General features: G+C 29.8%; 1 protein-coding gene across 1 annotated transcript in view; it reads left to right on the forward strand.

Moving 5' to 3' along the window:
- The first annotated feature begins 1,226 nt into the window (after positions 1 to 1,226).
- ap1m1 (adaptor related protein complex 1 subunit mu 1) overlaps positions 1,227 to 18,005 on the forward strand; it is a 23,171-nt gene continuing 6,392 nt past the window's right edge. The window contains exons 1-10 of the mRNA XM_051137409.1: positions 1,227 to 1,445; positions 3,069 to 3,225; positions 4,425 to 4,492; positions 4,624 to 4,754; positions 4,982 to 5,129; positions 5,954 to 6,080; positions 6,243 to 6,385; positions 7,557 to 7,628; positions 7,723 to 7,881; positions 7,982 to 8,107. Of these exons, the coding sequence (XP_050993366.1) occupies positions 1,404 to 1,445; positions 3,069 to 3,225; positions 4,425 to 4,492; positions 4,624 to 4,754; positions 4,982 to 5,129; positions 5,954 to 6,080; positions 6,243 to 6,385; positions 7,557 to 7,628; positions 7,723 to 7,881; positions 7,982 to 8,107 (1,173 nt within the window). The 5' untranslated portion in view covers positions 1,227 to 1,403. The remainder of the gene's footprint in view (positions 1,446 to 3,068; positions 3,226 to 4,424; positions 4,493 to 4,623; positions 4,755 to 4,981; positions 5,130 to 5,953; positions 6,081 to 6,242; positions 6,386 to 7,556; positions 7,629 to 7,722; positions 7,882 to 7,981; positions 8,108 to 18,005) is intronic.

The raw sequence follows: 18,005 nt of genomic DNA on the forward strand, positions 1-18,005 counted from the left end.
ATTTTTGTTTTTTATAATTAGTTTTTTATATTTATATATATATATTTTTAATCTTTTCTTATTTTTTGTCATTTTTATAATATTTTATCTTAATTTTTATATTTAGTCTTAGTCATTTTTCACTTTTTTATGTTACTATTTAGATTTAATTTATTTTTAACTTTAAGTTTTTACTTTAAGTTTTTTTTTTAATTTAGCTATTTATAATTAGAATTTATTTTTATATTTTTATATTTATTTTTTAATTTTTTGTCATTTTTATAATATTTTATCTTAATTTTTATATTTAGTTAGTTTCATTTTTTATGTTACTATTTAAATGTAAATAGGTTTACGTTACTATTTAAATTTTTAGTTTTTTTTATTTAGCTATTTATAATAGGAATTATTTTTTATATATATTTTTGTAATTTTTATAATATTTTATTTACATGTTTATATACTTTTTTATATTTTTTATGTTACTATTTAGATTTAATTTATTTTTATTTCAGTTTTAGCTTTAGGTTTTTTAGTTTTAATTTTTAGTTTTTTTTATTTATCTATTTATAATTAGGATTTATTTTTATATTTTAATTTTAATTTTTTATATTTTAAATTTTAAATTTTTATATTTAGTTTTTGTCATGTTTACTTTTTAAATGTTACTATTTAGATTTAATTTATTTTTTATTTCAGTTAGCTTTGGTTTGTTTTTATTTTTTATTTATTTTTTTTTTTTTTTTAATTTAGTAATGTATATTCATTATTTCATGTTCATGATGACACATTTTGCAGACATTAAAAAAACTGTGTTCATGAAAAGATGCCACACAGAATTCTAAATTGATCTAATTTTCACGTTTTTACACACTAGATGTAGTCTGTGGTCTTGTCTGAGATCAGAGAGGCCAAAACCAGAAATCTCCTCAAATCACACAAAGGATATTATTCTTAGAAAGCAATATACGTGGAGCATTGCTTAGCATCGAGCGCCGTCTAGTGGTAATAAATAATTAAATTATAATATAAATTCGTTAATGTAATAAATATTTTAAATGTATATTATATTAATAATCAATGTAAAAAAAAAATAATAAAATATAAAATTTAAATTATTTCTATATAAATAATTTACAGACAACAAAATAGAGTAAGTGCGATCTGTGTCGCAGCTGTCTCTACTGTATGTAAAGCTGTAGTTCTGCCATTCGTCCAGTGCGGCAGGCGGCGCTACAGTCACTCACTCTCACCGCAGCAGCGCCACCCGGTTCCTCAAAATCTCTTCCATCCGCAATTCGATGATGTTAGAGCTTCTCTGATCGTCTAAAACGGATGACAGCTCTTTATTAAACTAACAAATGCGCCAGAAGTGAGCGAACTTCTGTAGATTAACGACAAAAGCGGTCGAGGAAGGCGCAAACATGTCGGCGAGCGCTGTTTATGTGTTAGATCTGAAGGGGAAGGTAAGATAACGGTTTGCTAGCACAGCAGGCTAAAGCTAATCCACATCAAACATCAGCCTGAGGAGATTTAAACACAATGTAAAGTTATTCCAGATTAAAATTAATCAACATGTTTCCTTTGGTCTAAAAGCTGGATTTAAAAGTCTAGATTGTCGTGTTAATTAAATGTGATCTATTACAATAGAAATTCACTCTTTAAACAGCTGCTGATTCTGAACAGTAACGTTATTTGATGTAGCAAATGTCAGTAGAAATGTATAAATAGTAATTATCAGTTACTCCATTCTTATTTTTAAGCTGATTTGTGGTCATCCTCTTGCTTTAGTTTATTTAACAGGATGTAGTTCATCTTTAGCTTGTTTTTAAAGCATCACATTGGATGAAATAACTGCAATTTAATCTTACCTTATATTTTACAGTGTTTACAGTCTTGGAAAATAGTTTCAATCAGTCTTTTTAACCATTATTTAAATACGTTTATAGCTTTGATTAATCATTTGAATTAACTTTTATTTTTATACTTATTATTTTATCTTAACTTAAAATTATGTTTGTCTGTTTTATTTTCTTTTGTTACTATTTAGATTTAAGTTATTTATTTATTTATTTTTTTAGCTTTAGTTAATTCTGTCTTTTTTACAATTATTTATATGTTTATAGCTTTCATTAATAATTTTAATAGCTTTTATTTTTATATTTTCTTATTTTTCATTTTATTTTACTTTTAGCAATTTTTTTATGATTTCATCTTAACTTTTCAATGTTTAGTTATTTGTCATTTGTTTTGTTTTTAAATGTTACTATGTAGATTTAATTTGTTTAATTAGATTTTTTTGCTTTAGGTAATGCAGTCTTTTACCATTATTTTTATAAGTTTATGGCTTTCATTAATAATTTAAAGTAGCTTTTATTTGTTTTTGTTTTTTTTTTTAATTCTCATTTTTACTTTTAGTAATTTTTATGATTTCAACATTAAATTTATGTTTAGTTATTTTTGGTATTTTTTTATTTTTTGTTTTAAATGTTACTATTTAAATGTAATTTATTTTCCCATTTTATCTGTTAGCTTTAGTTAATTTTTAGTTTTTATTTTTTTATGTTTTGATGATTTAATAGTTATTTAAAATTTTATATAGCTTTAAATAGCTGCATATTATCAAGTGATGTTTTTGATATAGTAACTGTCAGTCAAAAGTCAATTATTATCAGTCACTAATTAATAAAGGGCAGATATTTGTCTTGATCCTTTATTAAACTTATTTATGTCCATCTTATATGAATTTTATTGTATTTACCTTCTTGCAAAATCATTGCCTTCATCTGACAGTATAAACTGATATGTTTGAATTGCAAGTAATGAAATGGTCACAAGTTCCATTAAACTCTATAACGCTGGTACTTGCCACCATAGCTGCTTTGGGGAAATGCACCCCTGATTGTTTAATCTGGTAAGCTGCTCATTCCTGGCCTCAGTTACTATGGTTACTCTAGTGTATGTGGGTTAATATGAATGTTTGGACATTCAGAAAATCTCCTGTAGAAGAAAATCAGCAGTTATTGGAAGTGGAGCCAGGGGATTTGATTGGATGTACATTATAAGGGTCGCCTGTGTGTGTGTTTCAGGTGCTGATCTGCCGTAATTACCGCGGTGATGTGGACATGTCAGAGATCGAGCATTTTATGACCCTGCTGATGGATAAGGAGGAGGAGGGAACGCTGTCGCCCATCCTGGCTCACGGTGGAGTTCGTTTCATGTGGATTAAACACAACAATCTGTACCGTATCCTACAAATCTCTGGAAAAACTGATAATATAGTGTTCCATTCATGAAATCCTATTCATTTTCTACATGGAGAAATTTAGATTTTTCAAGACAGACCTACCAGGGTTACTATAGTTAACAAAAACTTGAAATAAAATAAGCATTAACTGAAACGGAGTAAAATCTTAACATTTATATTAAAAAATATATATATTGTATTACATTACATTTTATATTATTTTTATTTTATTAAAATAAATTTGTATAATATTGACACATTATGATTTATGTTTTGATTACATGATTTGCATTGATTCACAAGGTTCCCAGTTAATTTGTTTCCTAAAAAATTGTTTTATAATTTTAAAATTAGTTTAAAAAAAAAAAAAGTTTTCTTATTTTATTTTATTTTTTTTGTGCTTACAATCAAAATGTTGTAATGTTGTGATTGATTTTGGAGCTATTTTTAAACATTTTATAATATCTCTATAAGAAAATTACAAAACATTTAAAATTGTAAAAATGTATTTTATGTTGTTGTTGTTGTTTTTTTAAATATGCAATATTGATTATATTTAATTTATATTTAATTATTTAATTTATATTTAATATTTAATTTTATTTACAATTAAACAATGAAAATATATAAAACAAATTAACATTTAAACAATTAAAATAAATGGAAATAAAAAAAATTACAAATAAAATTTCTGCTTTTAGAAAGAGAAGTTAAAAAAAATGCATGATGTTTCAAAAATTGATAACTATTTCAATATTGACCAATGTAATCATAATTATGATTTTTGCCATAATTGAGGAGCTAATTATTTTAATTTGTGAGTTATGAAACACATAGTTTTGGCTTTAAAATCTGACTGGATGAGCCATATTATAAACCTACAAAAAAAATTACTTTATAATTATAATTAGTATTAATAATTTTAAATTGTGGTAGTCTGAGCAATTAACATTAGCTTTGATATTATTAGGTAAAATGAAGTAATGAGAAATGAAATAATTAAAAATGTATAATAATTTATTTACAATGAAGAAAATAAATGAGAAAAATAACTCCAGGACCATGGTGGCTTAATAATAATAATTTTAATCATTTATGACCTTCCTTATAATACTTCACAGTATTTTCTTGTTACATCATTTTACTGGTTTATTGTCTCTTTTAAGGATGTTTTGTCTCTTAACCTGCTGACAAACAGTTGTTGCAACGTCCAAAAAGAATGCTTGTGTCTCTCTTGTTTTCTCCTTCCTCTACAAAATTGTTCAGGTACGTTATACATCAGCTGTACATTTCTCTTTTGGATTTAAAGTCATTTCTTGCTTGCTAACTAATATTTTGAGTATATTTGAGCATTTCTTGCTTTATTCTAACAGGTGTTTGACTTTTTTTCCCCCCAGGTTTTCTCTGAATACTTTAAGGAGCTGGAGGAGGAGAGTATCAGAGATAACTTTGTCATAATCTACGAGCTGCTGGATGAACTCATGGACTTTGGATACCCGCAAACGACTGACAGCAAGATCCTTCAGGAGTGAGTCTATGTTTGATTTCCTTTTATGAACCACTAAAAACAGTTCTGCCTGCTCGCCCTCAAAACTGACATTAATTTAAAAGTCTTTAAATCATTACATTGTTTTATTTTAAGTGAGGCAGTGCTAAAATTACCTCCAGGTCTTTCTCTGACCCAGCAGATGTCATTCAGTAATAACTGATGGAAAAGTGTTTATTTTGCTCGTGTCGTTGTGTGTCGATACACAGATACATCACGCAGGAAGGTCACAAGTTGGACACGGGTGCTCCACGACCCCCAGCCACGGTCACCAACGCCGTCTCCTGGAGGTCAGAGGGCATCAAGTACAGGAAGAACGAGGTTTTCCTGGACGTCATCGAGTCTGTCAACCTCTTGGTATGTTTTTAGAAGCAGCACGTTTCTTAGATGTCTCGAGACATGCTCAAAATAAACACAGGAATCCATCATAACAAACAGGACGTGGTCACATCCATGCCTTTGTGCTTGTGTTGTGTGAGGAGATGAACCTGCTGTTGTTATGAAAGGTTTAACACTTTACCGAAATAGCATGTCTGAAACAGTCCAGGGCAAAAAAAAAAAAAAAAGGAATGAGACGAGCCATGTTAACTAATAGAGGTGGCCAGTCAATCAAATTATATTATATTTTGGCTTTGGCTAATGATTATGAACACAAGATACTTGCATTTACTTTAGCAATAACTTTTTGTGTTGTGTTTTGTGTTATATATTGAGTAAATGTTTAGTAGTTGTCAGTAGGTTCCTATTTATTTTTAATATATAATTGTTATTTTTTCCCCCTCACTTTATTTTGAAGTATTACAGAATTTTCCAAAAAATTAAAAAATCCAGTTTAAATAAATTTTTAACATGACTATATATAAAGAAAGGGCATTAGAATACAAATAAGAAACTATTGACATACAAAAAAAAATAGTATTAATTATTTTGATTACATTTATACATGTTTATTTAAAAATCTAATTCATACATAATTTATATAATATAAAAAGTATTAAATAAACTACAATAATTACATTTACATTTTTTTTTACTGTGGTAAATTCTGTTATTTATTTATACATTTATTTATACATTTATTTATACATTTATTTAGATTGATTGATTGATTGATTGATTGATTGATTTGATTGAGTATTTGTCCATCTGTAATTGATTCATGGCTACTGATTTCTCTCCAGGTCAGTGCAAATGGTAACGTCCTTCGCAGTGAGATCGTTGGCTCCATTAAGATGAGAGTGTTTCTCTCGGGAATGCCAGAGCTGCGTTTGGGTCTGAATGACAAGGTTCTGTTTGAGAACACTGGCCGTGAGTAAATTTCATCAATTTTCTGTTTCCATATGGATGCTAAAAGACCTCTATGAAATCAGAACTGGAGTTTTATGGCTTTTATTTTATGTATATTTGGTATGAGTACTCCTGAGGTGTGTGTGTTTGAGTCATTTGTTGAATCCTGTCTCTCTTCTACAGGTGGTAAGAGTAAATCAGTGGAGTTGGAGGATGTGAAGTTTCATCAGTGTGTGCGTCTGTCTCGATTTGAAAACGATCGAACAATCTCCTTCATCCCTCCAGACGGAGAGTTTGAGCTCATGTCCTACCGCCTCAACACACATGTGAGTGTCTAGACGCATTCATACTTAATAAACTCAACCAAAATAATATTTTAAATAAATATTTTATATTTTTTGATTTTATAAATACAATATTTAATAAATACAATTTAATTAGAAAACAACTCTTATAATGTTATTCGTTTAAAGAAATAATTTTATATTAATAAAAACTAATAACTAAAACTATTAAAAAAAAATTGTCAATTGAAATAATAAATTGGTGTAGCCAAAAGTGTTGTCTTAGAATTATTTAAACACCATTATAGTTTTTATTAATATTTTCGGCTTTTATAATTAGCTTTTATAAATACAATATAAACATATAATATAAATATAATATAAACATAGAATAAAATATAAATATTAGAAACTTTAACTAACTTCAGTTAATTCCCAAGGCAAATTTTTAGTTGTAGGAAATGAAAATTAAATTAAAACTAAAACTGATCTGAAACAAAAACTGAAATGAAAATAAATTCAACCAAAATAATAAAATTTTAAATATATAATGTATATTTTTGATTTATAAATACATTTAACATTTAATAAATTAAATTAAATTAAATAACTTTTTTTTAAATAATTTTATTTAATTAATACATTTAACATTACTAAATTAAATTATTTTTTTTAAATAACTTTATTTATTTAATTTTATATTAATAAAAATGCATAAATTTTTTGTTAGATGAAATTATAAAATAACAAGGATAATATAAATACAATATAGAAACAGAATAAAATATAAATATTAGATCAAACACTTAAACTTCAGTAAATTGCCAAGGCAAACCAAAATAATAATAATTAAAATAAATAATTCATTTTAATTTATAAATACATGTAACATTTACAGAATTACATTTAATAAAAAAAGAATACTTTCATAATTTTATTTAAGTAATTTTTAAATATTTAAAAAAAAAAAAATAAAAACTAATAAAAATGATGTGGAAAAAGTACATAAAATTACTAAAAATAATCTTGAAATTTAGTAACTGAAATATTAATTCAGAGTATGCCAAATCAAAATATATTATAAAACATGCAAATTAAAAATATTAATAAAAACTGTAATAATATAAAAATCATGCTAAAATAACACTGGTAAATTTATACTGCTGTTGTCTTGTGTTTGCTTCTAATGGGGTTTGGTTTTCTGTGTGAACAGGTGAAGCCGCTGATCTGGATCGAGTCTGTGATTGAGAAGCATTCGCACAGCAGAATTGAGTACATGATCAAAGTAAGAACACATCCATCCATGTGAACTTCGCTTTGATTGTATGGTGTTTTTGTCCACAGAGCATCTAAATCATCTCTCGTGTGTTTTACCTTAGGCCAAGTCTCAGTTTAAGCGCCGCTCCACTGCCAACAACGTGGAGATTCATATTCCAGTCCCGACCGACGCAGACTCGCCCAAGTTTAAGACCACGGTGGGCAGCGTGAAGTGGGTGCCGGAGAACAGCGAGATTGTTTGGTCCATCAAATCTTTCCCTGTAAGAGAAACAAGCCCTGTGATACTGCATAATAATAAATCTACTAGCTAAAGAGTTAAAGTAATATTAGCAGAAGCTTATGAGTGTGTGTCCATTTCAGGGAGGTAAGGAGTACCTGATGAGGGCTCATTTCGGGCTGCCCAGTGTTGAGGCGGAGGACAAGGAGGGAAAACCACCAATCAGCGTGAAGTTTGAGATTCCTTATTTCACCACATCTGGAATACAGGTAACAGACTGTTATTACAAAGTGTTGCTTTCGTGTTCATTTGTAACTTGGTGTCCTTTTTGTGTTTATCTTTGATTATGAGAGCGATCTAGTTTTGTTGCATTGCTTTATTGCAATTTAGACAAGGCCAGGCTTGACTTCGTATTATTTATATTCTATTACAGTTTTTATTAATATTTTGAATTAGCTTTTATTTTTATACTTTCAGTTTTAATTTCAACTTTATTTATTTATTTTTTTAAATTAATAAATTAGTTAATTTTTTGTTTTTGTTTTAAGTTTAGGTTTAAGTTCAGTTTAGTTTAAGTTTAGTTTAAGTTCAGTTGGAGTTTTTATTTATTTTATTTCCAGTTAGTAATTTTACTGTTCGAAAATGAGAAATGCAGGGTTCATACAAGGTGCTAGAAGTACTTGAATGTGACTTTTTGAAATGTAAGGCCTGGAAAATAGCAATATGCCTAAAGAGGTACTTGAAAAGTGCTTGAATTATTGAAAGACAAAATCTTTTTTTCGCTTATTTTAGTTAATGTCATAAAACTATTGAGCTAAGCCAGTAGTAGTACTGACAGTTTCATGTAAACATGGCTGAAGATGCAAATAGAGTAACAGACTCAATTGAATCAACTGAGTGAGTCATTTACGCTGGATCTGCTCCGACCGAGCCAAACTCGTGACTTTGATCATTCATTTTAAGCGATTCACTAGCAAAAGGCAGATTAAAGTAGAAGAGCAATTCATTTTTGAATTTCAATTTCGTTTGTAATGATTAAAAAACAACGTATAGCAATATATGTGAAACAGACCTTCTCAAAACCCTGAATCAGTTAAACTAATGCATAAACTAATCGCAAAAGATTTGTTTCAGATCGGGACCTTAAATCGCGATTCATTTGATTTAGATCGGAACGGGCCTGTGAATCATTTTGCGAATTGAATGATTTAAATCAAATGAGTCACGATATGCGATTCGAAGTCTCAAATTCCCAAATGATTTCTGATACACATGAGTTCTGATGTAAGTCAAATGATTCGTGATCCGCCGCTCCGAGTCCTGATCTGAAATGATTTGTGAATCATTATTTACAGCAGGACTTCGGAGTGTGGATCGTGAATCATTTGGTTTAGATCGGAACCTTGGAGCAGGTTTGTGAATCTTTTGCTTTAGAACGGAACCTAGGAGCACGGATCGCAAATCATTTGGTTCAGATCGGGACTTTGCTGAAGGTTCACGAATCATTTGATTCAGTTCGGGACTTCGGAGCGAGTATGTGAATCATTTGTTTTAGATCAGGATTTTGGAGCGGTTTCGTGAATCTTTTTTTAGCTGTTTTCTTAAACAGTAGAAAACAAACAATTCATCAAACAAAAAAAAAGCAAAACAAAGAAATAAGAAAGTATACAAACACAAATCCCTTAAGAAAATGAACTATGGTTTTACTATAGTAAAAGTATATTATACTTTGTAATACTTTAATAGTAATACTTTGCATGTGCTTCACTGCCAGTTTGTTTTATTATATTTTTATTTATTTATTTTTTATTTTTTGAGAATTTTGAAAAGTAAGATTACTGTTTAAAGTCCTTGAAAATCAAAAAATGTTTTTTGAAAAGTCCTTGAAAGTCCTGGAAATTCATCTAATATTTATTCATTTTGTTTATTTATTTCAATTAAAAATGTTAACAGTTCTAGTTTTAGTTAACATAATAACAACCCTGATGTAGGCCAATCTACATTTTTTTGAACAAAGAAATTAAATAAGTTACTTAAAATGTCGCTCCCGTATTATGGTATGAATTCAAAAAGCAAACATTACTTTTACTTCCAACTGTAATGTTGCTTGTAATATATTACTGTAACTCTGCCTTTAATTTAAAAAAATAATGTTTGAATATGTAAGAACCGTCTTCAGATGACAGTGTGTCTTAGAGAAGTTTTTTTTTTTTTTTTATCTTAACACCACTTCCTGTTTTTGACATAAGGTGGCGCTGCTGACTTTATTTAATGGTTTCCTATTTCCTCTGGGTGCTGAACACCTGTTGCTCAGGCTGTGGCAGATGCAATGTATCTGCTTTTTTGCTTTGTCACCAATAGATGGTGCTATAAATCTGTACTTTGAGGATATATACACTGGCAGGTTTCTTGTAACACATCTACAGTGTTGAAATATTAATATGTTCAAATCACACACACTATGCATTTTAAATTCAGAGGTTTTGAGCAAACATTCCCCTTCATTACTATTCTGCGACCAACTCTTAGAATAAATTTGTTTCATAAAGTGTTTATGAAGAGAAGCTGGAATCCCATTTTTTGCAATGAAATGAACATCACATATCTGCATAGAAAAGGAAACTATTAATAATTCCTTGTTGATTTTTGTTTTTGTTTTTTTGTTTTTGTTGTTATCTGTGCACTTTACTCACACTTTAGCAATTCTGTGGTAGAATGGATTTAATTATGGTAAAATGAAAGACCTTTGTCTTGAAGTCTTATTTAATTTCTTGGGAACGTAAATGAGGCTGTGAGGGTTAGACGTTTGTTCAACTGATTTTATCTCGGCTGTTGATCGTTCTGCTGATGCAACATTGAAAACGTATCTTTGCAAAGCAATTCCTGGTGATAAAAGGCATTTTCATTCATGAAAAGATAAATATAGCATCTACACCAGCGTTGTCATCATTAACTACAAGTAGAACTATTAAGTTTTAGTTCTAGAACTGTTAAGTGAAGTAAAGTACATTTTAAAAAATGGATTAAAAACTACTTTCACATCATTCCAAACTTGTATGGTGTTTGCTTCTGCAGAATACAGAATGTATTTTGTCCATACAGTGAAAATCATTGTTTCTTTTGTTTCAAGGACAAAAACAGATGAAACATACCTCAAAATCTTTCCACAGAAAAATGACATGAGAGTGAATAAACGATGACAGAGTCCCTTTAAGTTCTCGTGAACGTGAAAAACATTTCGTAGAATCTCTATCATCTGTCTTTATCAGCATTGTGGCTTTTAATGTTGTTGCATTCGAATAAATGGTTAAAGTTGCATGCAGTTGAAGCACAATGCAGTGGAGTGTGCGTGTGTGTTGTGGCTGTGACAGTGGCCCGATCCAGACGCTGGCGGCCAGTCAAAGCCAGGACAGACAGAACAGAACCGCAACTCCTGCTGCTGCTGCTGAATCTTGTGTTTTAGCAGACGGTGTGTTTATTTGTTATGGTCAGTCGTGTGTGTTTCTCAGGCCTCAGCAGTTTATAAAGGTGGGCAGAGCAGAAGTAAACTGGACAGGAGTGCAGTTGAGCTGTGGGACGTGTTTGTGGAAACTTTCAACAGAACAACTGATGTTTGTTGATCTGGGAATGTTTCTCAAACAGATGTTGTGCACGGCAGCTTTGGATCGAGCTGTCAGTGGATTTGTTAACGTGATTTGTTGATTTTAAATTTGCAGAAATCTGTTTAAATGCATTCATTTTCTCTTACAATAAATCTTTTATAATAATCATACGAGTCCTGCTACTCTGGACTCTAAATACGTCTCGAGTCCCTCCTTCAATTTGCATTTTCAACAGTTTAATCATCCAGAAGGTATGGCTGTATGACTAATCGAAAAAAAAACAAAATTGTGATATGTGGCTTAGTGCAATTAGCAAACCACAAAGGCTATAACTGAAGTTAATAAATATACACGCTGTGTGTTTCAGAGCCAAGCACAGCATTTTGTGTTCATTTCACGCAAGCAGCTTATGATCCGATGTTTTCAGCATCTTGGTTCACAGTAAATGCTTCTCCATGTGAACTTAAACAGTTGAGGTCAAAAGTTTACATACACCTTGCAGAACCTGCAAATTGTTAATTATTTAACCAAAATAAGAGGGATCATACAAAATGCATGTTTTTTTTAATTTAGTACTGACCTGAATAAGATATTTCACATAAAAGAACAGTTAAACTGCCTTTAGGTCCCACAAATTCTTTGGTTTTTTAACCCTTTCCAACAATGACTGTATGATTTTGAGATTCATGTTTTCACACTGAGGACAACTGAGGGACTCATATACAAGTATTACAGAAGGTTCAAACACTCACTGATGCTTTTGAAGGAAACACAATGCATTAAGAGCCAGGGGGTGAAAACTTATGAAATTTGAAGATCAGGGTAAATTTAACTCGTTTTGTCTTCCGGGAAACATGTAAGTATCTTCTGTAGCTTCTGAAGGGAAGTACTCAATTAAAAAAATATCATATTTAGGCTAAATAAGAAAAATGTACACATTTTCATTCTGTTCAAAAGTTTTCACCCCCGGCATAAACATGCATTTTGTATGATCCCTCCTATTTTGTTAAAATAATTAACATTTTGCAGATTCTGCAAGGTGTGTGTAAACTTTTGACCTCAACTGTATCTGTAAAACTGCTATAACGTGCATCTGAAAATGCAACATGCACCAAAAATCTTCACAAACTTGTAATGAGAAGCGCTTATAGATTTAAAAAAAAAAAAAAAAGATTTAAGGAACTGAAGGTTTAATGTTTAAAGTTTAACATTTGAAAAAAAAGAAAAAGGCAGCCATAAATATTTGTGTGTATATATATATATATATATATATATATATATATATATATATATGTGTGTATATATGTGTGTGTGTGTGTGTGTGTGTGTATATACACAAATATTTATGTCTGCCTGTTTTTTTCTCATTTTGTTTTACATTTTACATAAGTGTTTTTTTTTTTGTCACAATAGTATATTTTTCATTTTTAAAAAATCGTTTTTATCACGTTTTTCTTGTTAGTTTGCTGTACTTTATTCTTACTTTATATCAAAATAACCCAACTGCAGTTTGATTGAGATTAATTGGAATGCACAATGAAAAAACATTATTTTTTTTTTCAAAAAATGTAAAAACAGATTTATCCATTTTTGCAAATGAACTCTTCATTTATTGTTGTATTAACTATTATTTAGTAATAATGATACTGTTATTATTAGTGCAACGTGTATTATAATATTATGTTTAATGTTTTTTTTATATATTTTTATTTAGCAATGATAACTAATAATAATAGTAATAAAAATTATGTGTGGCAATGTGTATTATATTATTTATTTTTAGAATTTTTATATTTTCATTTAGTAATAAAACAAGAATTATTATTATTAGTACAGCACTGTGTATTATTATGTTTTTGCAATACTGATTTATAGTCACAAAAACTGGCAAATTGTGCAACCCTACAAACAAGCACATTACAGCAAAGCTTTTTTTAAATCACAATTGCAATTTTTATCAGAAAAATCATAATTACATTTATTTTCCCCAAACCATACAGCCCTTTCAGCAGGTGAGAGCAGTGCATCTGATCGCTGAAGTACCAGCACACCTTGTTTACAAGTCATGCGTTGAGGGATCACTCGAGTCTTAGAGGTTACTTTTGGAGAATGAACTTTGCACATATACTTTGTAGACGCTTCATCATCTCTTATATAATGGCATTAGGCGTGTGTTGTGTTTGTGTGGCACGTACGGGTCAGTGATGCTCGCTGACTGGCGGCAGACAGGTGTCGTTCTCACAGTGTGGAGTGATGCTCTCTTTTGAGTCGTCTTGAAGGGAGGAATTCCTCCTCCAGTTCCCACAGAGGAGAGAGGCTTTCATCAGACACTGCAAATTTGAAAATAAACCAAACAGACATTAGTTTGTTCACTTAGATCAGAGAAAGTTATATTCCGGGTTAAAAACATTGATAATATGCATGAGCAGGCAGTCTGTCATTTGTCAACATTTCATGTTGACATTGTTTGACATTCAGCTGGTTTTGTCTTTAACCCACAAACCAGATGAACAATCGACAGTAAAATCCACACTCAAATAACTGCCTGACTGCTGTGACATCAGATGAATCAGGCAAATTACAGAGAGGTTGAAGGTGAAACTGCATTTTCGGGCTGAACTCGGTGCGACCTCGATACGATACTCATAAACAACTACTCCAATAAAATTACCTCTAATTTTATGTTTTAAACAAAAGATTTCCTTCATATAATGGTAAGTTTCATCAGCCCACGCGGATATCAATGACATAAAACTCAATTTCCCTCTAGAGTGAGGACGTTTGGGCAAAAATGATGAGGGGAAAGTCAATCGAGTGTCGGATCTAATTAAGTGCTGAACTTTTATGAAATTTCCTCTCTCTAATTTTTGTCGTTTTCATTCAGCGCTGCTGCTTTTCATCTGCTTCCCAGCTGTCCCACGGGGTTTTTTTGATCCCCCGACCGTCACGATTGCAGCTTCTGGCATGTAAAATGCATGTTAGTTCTTCCGTAAATCAAGACTATCGCGAATCAGCCACATCTGATCGCTTCAATTAGAGGTGCTTCACCAAAACACGGCTCGACTCCGCAGTGAACTTGTCGACTGCTGGGTTCCCGTGAGAGAGGCGGTCCGGGTGCTGACCTGCTTGGAAACCTCAGGAAGGCTTTGATAAGCTCTCCCGGCTGCGGTCAGCACGTCTGCGTGCCCTGAGCGCCAGGCGTCGAGTCCCCTGCGATTAGCGCCGCCAGCTGATTGTGCGACAATCCCACGCTCGCATGAACCAGGCTGTGGTTTGGTTGCGCGTCAAGCCTCGGGCCGTTTGTCTAAGGCCGGCCGACCGCATCTAGAGTTTTGCAGTCTGTCTCGATGCACTGGACGTTCTGAGCGTGGCCCTTTGGACTATTACCACTGGCCTCTGCTAGTCACAAATAGACACGTGCGTGCAATTTTTAGCATGCATGGGTTTTATATGAAAACCCGAATAGTTTTCCCAGCATGGCTATATTTACACATCACTGTTCAAAGGTTTGGAATAATTAGGATTTTTAATGTTTTTGAAAGGTCTTTTCTGCTCATCAAAAGTTGCATTTATTTTTTAAAAATGCTGTAGTGAATATGTGAATATATTTTAAAATGTAATTTATTTCTGTGATAAAAGCTGAATTTTCAGCATCATTACTCCAGTCTTCACTTTCACATGATCCTTCGGAAATCATTCTAATAGGCTGATTCTGATTATTGTGCTGCTTAAAGGATGGGTGTAGTCATTTTTATTTTATTTTTTTTTAAATGAAACTAATACTTTTTAACACTTCAGTAAGAATGCATTAAATTGATCAAAAGTGACAAAGACATTTATGAAGTTACAAAAGATTTCTACTTCGAATAAATCCTGTTCTTTTGAACTTTCTATTTAGAAAAGAATCCTGAAGAACAAAATGCATAATAGTTTCCAAAAAAATATTAAACAGTTTTTTTTAAGTGTTTTCAAAATTTATAAATATAAATGAACTTCTTATTATTATTATTTATTTATTTATTTATTTATTTATTATAATATTATTATTATTATTATTATTTAAAAATTAAATTAAGCTTTTTAACACTTCAGTAAGGATGCATTACATTGATGAAAATAAACAATAAAGATATATAAATTTTAATAAAAAAATTCAAGTTTAAAATTCAGTTTCAAATAAATGCTGTTCTTTTAAACATTCTATTCAAACTATCCTAAAAAAATAAAATGCATAGTAGTTTCCACAAAAATATAAAACAGTTTTTTTTAAGTTTTCAAAATTGATAATTCTAATTCTAATTGATTTATTCATTATAATTTAATTATTATAATTTTCTAATTATTTAAATTAAATTGAATTAATACTTTTTAAATAAAATGCATTGTAGTTACCACAAAAATATGAAAGTAACTGTTTTCAAAATTAATAATAATTAGAAATTAAATTCTATCCTATCCAATTAATATAATTTTTTAAAATATTATTTTAATTAAAATAAATGAAATTAATACTTTTAAAACTTCAGTTAGGATGCATTACATTGACCAAAAGTGACAGTAAAGATATTTATAATTACAAAATTTAGAAAATATTTGTTTCAAAAACTTTCTACAAAAAAACTTTCTTTGAAATCACAGGAATAAATTACATTTTAAAATATATTCAAATAGAAAACAGTTTTTTTAAAAAGTAAAAATATTTTTTATATTTACCTTTGCATCAAAGGAATAAATTACATTTTACCATATATTCACATATACAACACTTATCTTAAATTGTAATAATATTTCACAATTTTACTTATTTTACTGTATTTTTGATCAAGTAAATGCAGCCTTGGTGAGACTTCTTTCAAAACATCAAAAAAAGGTAATTCCAAACTTTAGATAGGTAAGTGTATATTCTAATGAAGTTTGTGTGAAAGCATGATCCTCTAAGTTTTTCTGATCCTCTAAGTGCTCGACTTCAATTAAAGTTGCTTTTTGTCGATAATTGTTGTGTGTTTCCCACACTGTTATTAGGTGTAACGTGCAGCATCTCATTGCCAGTTTTGCAGTAAATGAGCATTTCTCCACCAAGCGGCTCTATTACCGTCAGGCTCCGAGGGCACAGATTTTGTAGACGTGTAATTTTCAGAAAAAAAAACACAAAACAATCTTTAACTCTCTCAGCTGTAGCTTTCAGCTTTTCAAATGGCAGAGACACGTTTGAGTCCGGCTCGCAACATTTTCCGAAGTCATTACAAATGATTTTCCCCCATGGGCAGTATCAAGTAAAGTGCCATATAGGCCTAAAATAAAATTTGTAAACTTTTTGAACCACAAATGTATGATATGACTCCATCTCAGATCATGTTAGCATTGGTTTGTCTATTTATTTTTATTAGATTGTTCATTTTCTGTTATTTTAGGCCTTTATGTCAGGTTTTTGATAGATCCAGTAGTAATAAGACCAGACTTCAGCTTCAAGTGATGCAAATTAACATGTAATAATAAATAACAATACATTTTAATGTTTATTTTTTAAAACCTTTTTTTCCTAAACAGTTTTGTATTGGGCTGCCACTTCGTTTAGTGTAAAATCTGACCTCCTGAAAGAGAACATTAAATTAAAATACAAGTTTAATTGACTTAATATAAAAAATTGCATATTGAACAGGAAGATTTTTTATGTTTTTTAAATAAGTCTCTTCTGCTCACCAAGCCTGCATTTATCTGATGCAAAGTACAGTAAAACCAGTAAAATTTTAAAATATTTGTACTTTTTAAAAAAACAGTTTTCTATTCAAATATATTTTAAAATGTAATTTATTCCTGTGATTTCAAAGCTGAATTTTTAGCATTGTTACTCCAGTCACATGATCCTTAAGAAATCATTCTAATATTCAGATTTGCTGCTCAAAAACATTTATTATTATTATTATTATTATTATTATTATTATGTTGAAAACAGCATTTAAAAATAGAAATCTTTTGTAACAATATAAATGCCTTTATCATCACTTTTGATCAATTTAAAGCATCTTTGCTACATAGAGGTATTCATTTCTATAATTTCTATTATAAAAATACTGACTTCAAGCTTTTGAATGGTATAGTGTATAATGTTACAAAAGTTTTTTATTTCAGATAAATGCTGATCTTTGGATCTTTTTATTCAAATAATTCTGACAAAAATGTACTCCACTGTTTTAATCATTGATAATAATAAAAATAATAATAACAATAATGTTTCTTGAACAGCAGATCAGCATATTAGAATGATTTTTAGATTAAAAAAATATTCACAGGAATAAATTACATTCTAAAATATATTAAAATTGAAAGAGTTATCCTAAATAGTAAAAAATATGTCTAAATTTTACCGTTTTTGCTATACTTTGCATTATATAAATGCAGGCTTGGTGAGAAGAAGAGACTTCTTTAACATTAAAAATCTTACTGTTCAAAAACTTTTGACTGGTAGTGTATGAAAGTTTCTTCTAGTCACCACGGTTGCATTTATTTCATTAAAAACACAGCAAAAACCGTAATATTGTTAAATATTATTTCAAATTAAAATAAC

This window comes from Labeo rohita, chromosome 2, assembly GCF_022985175.1.
Source record: "Labeo rohita strain BAU-BD-2019 chromosome 2, IGBB_LRoh.1.0, whole genome shotgun sequence".
In the NCBI taxonomy this organism is placed as follows: domain Eukaryota; kingdom Metazoa; phylum Chordata; class Actinopteri; order Cypriniformes; family Cyprinidae; genus Labeo; species Labeo rohita.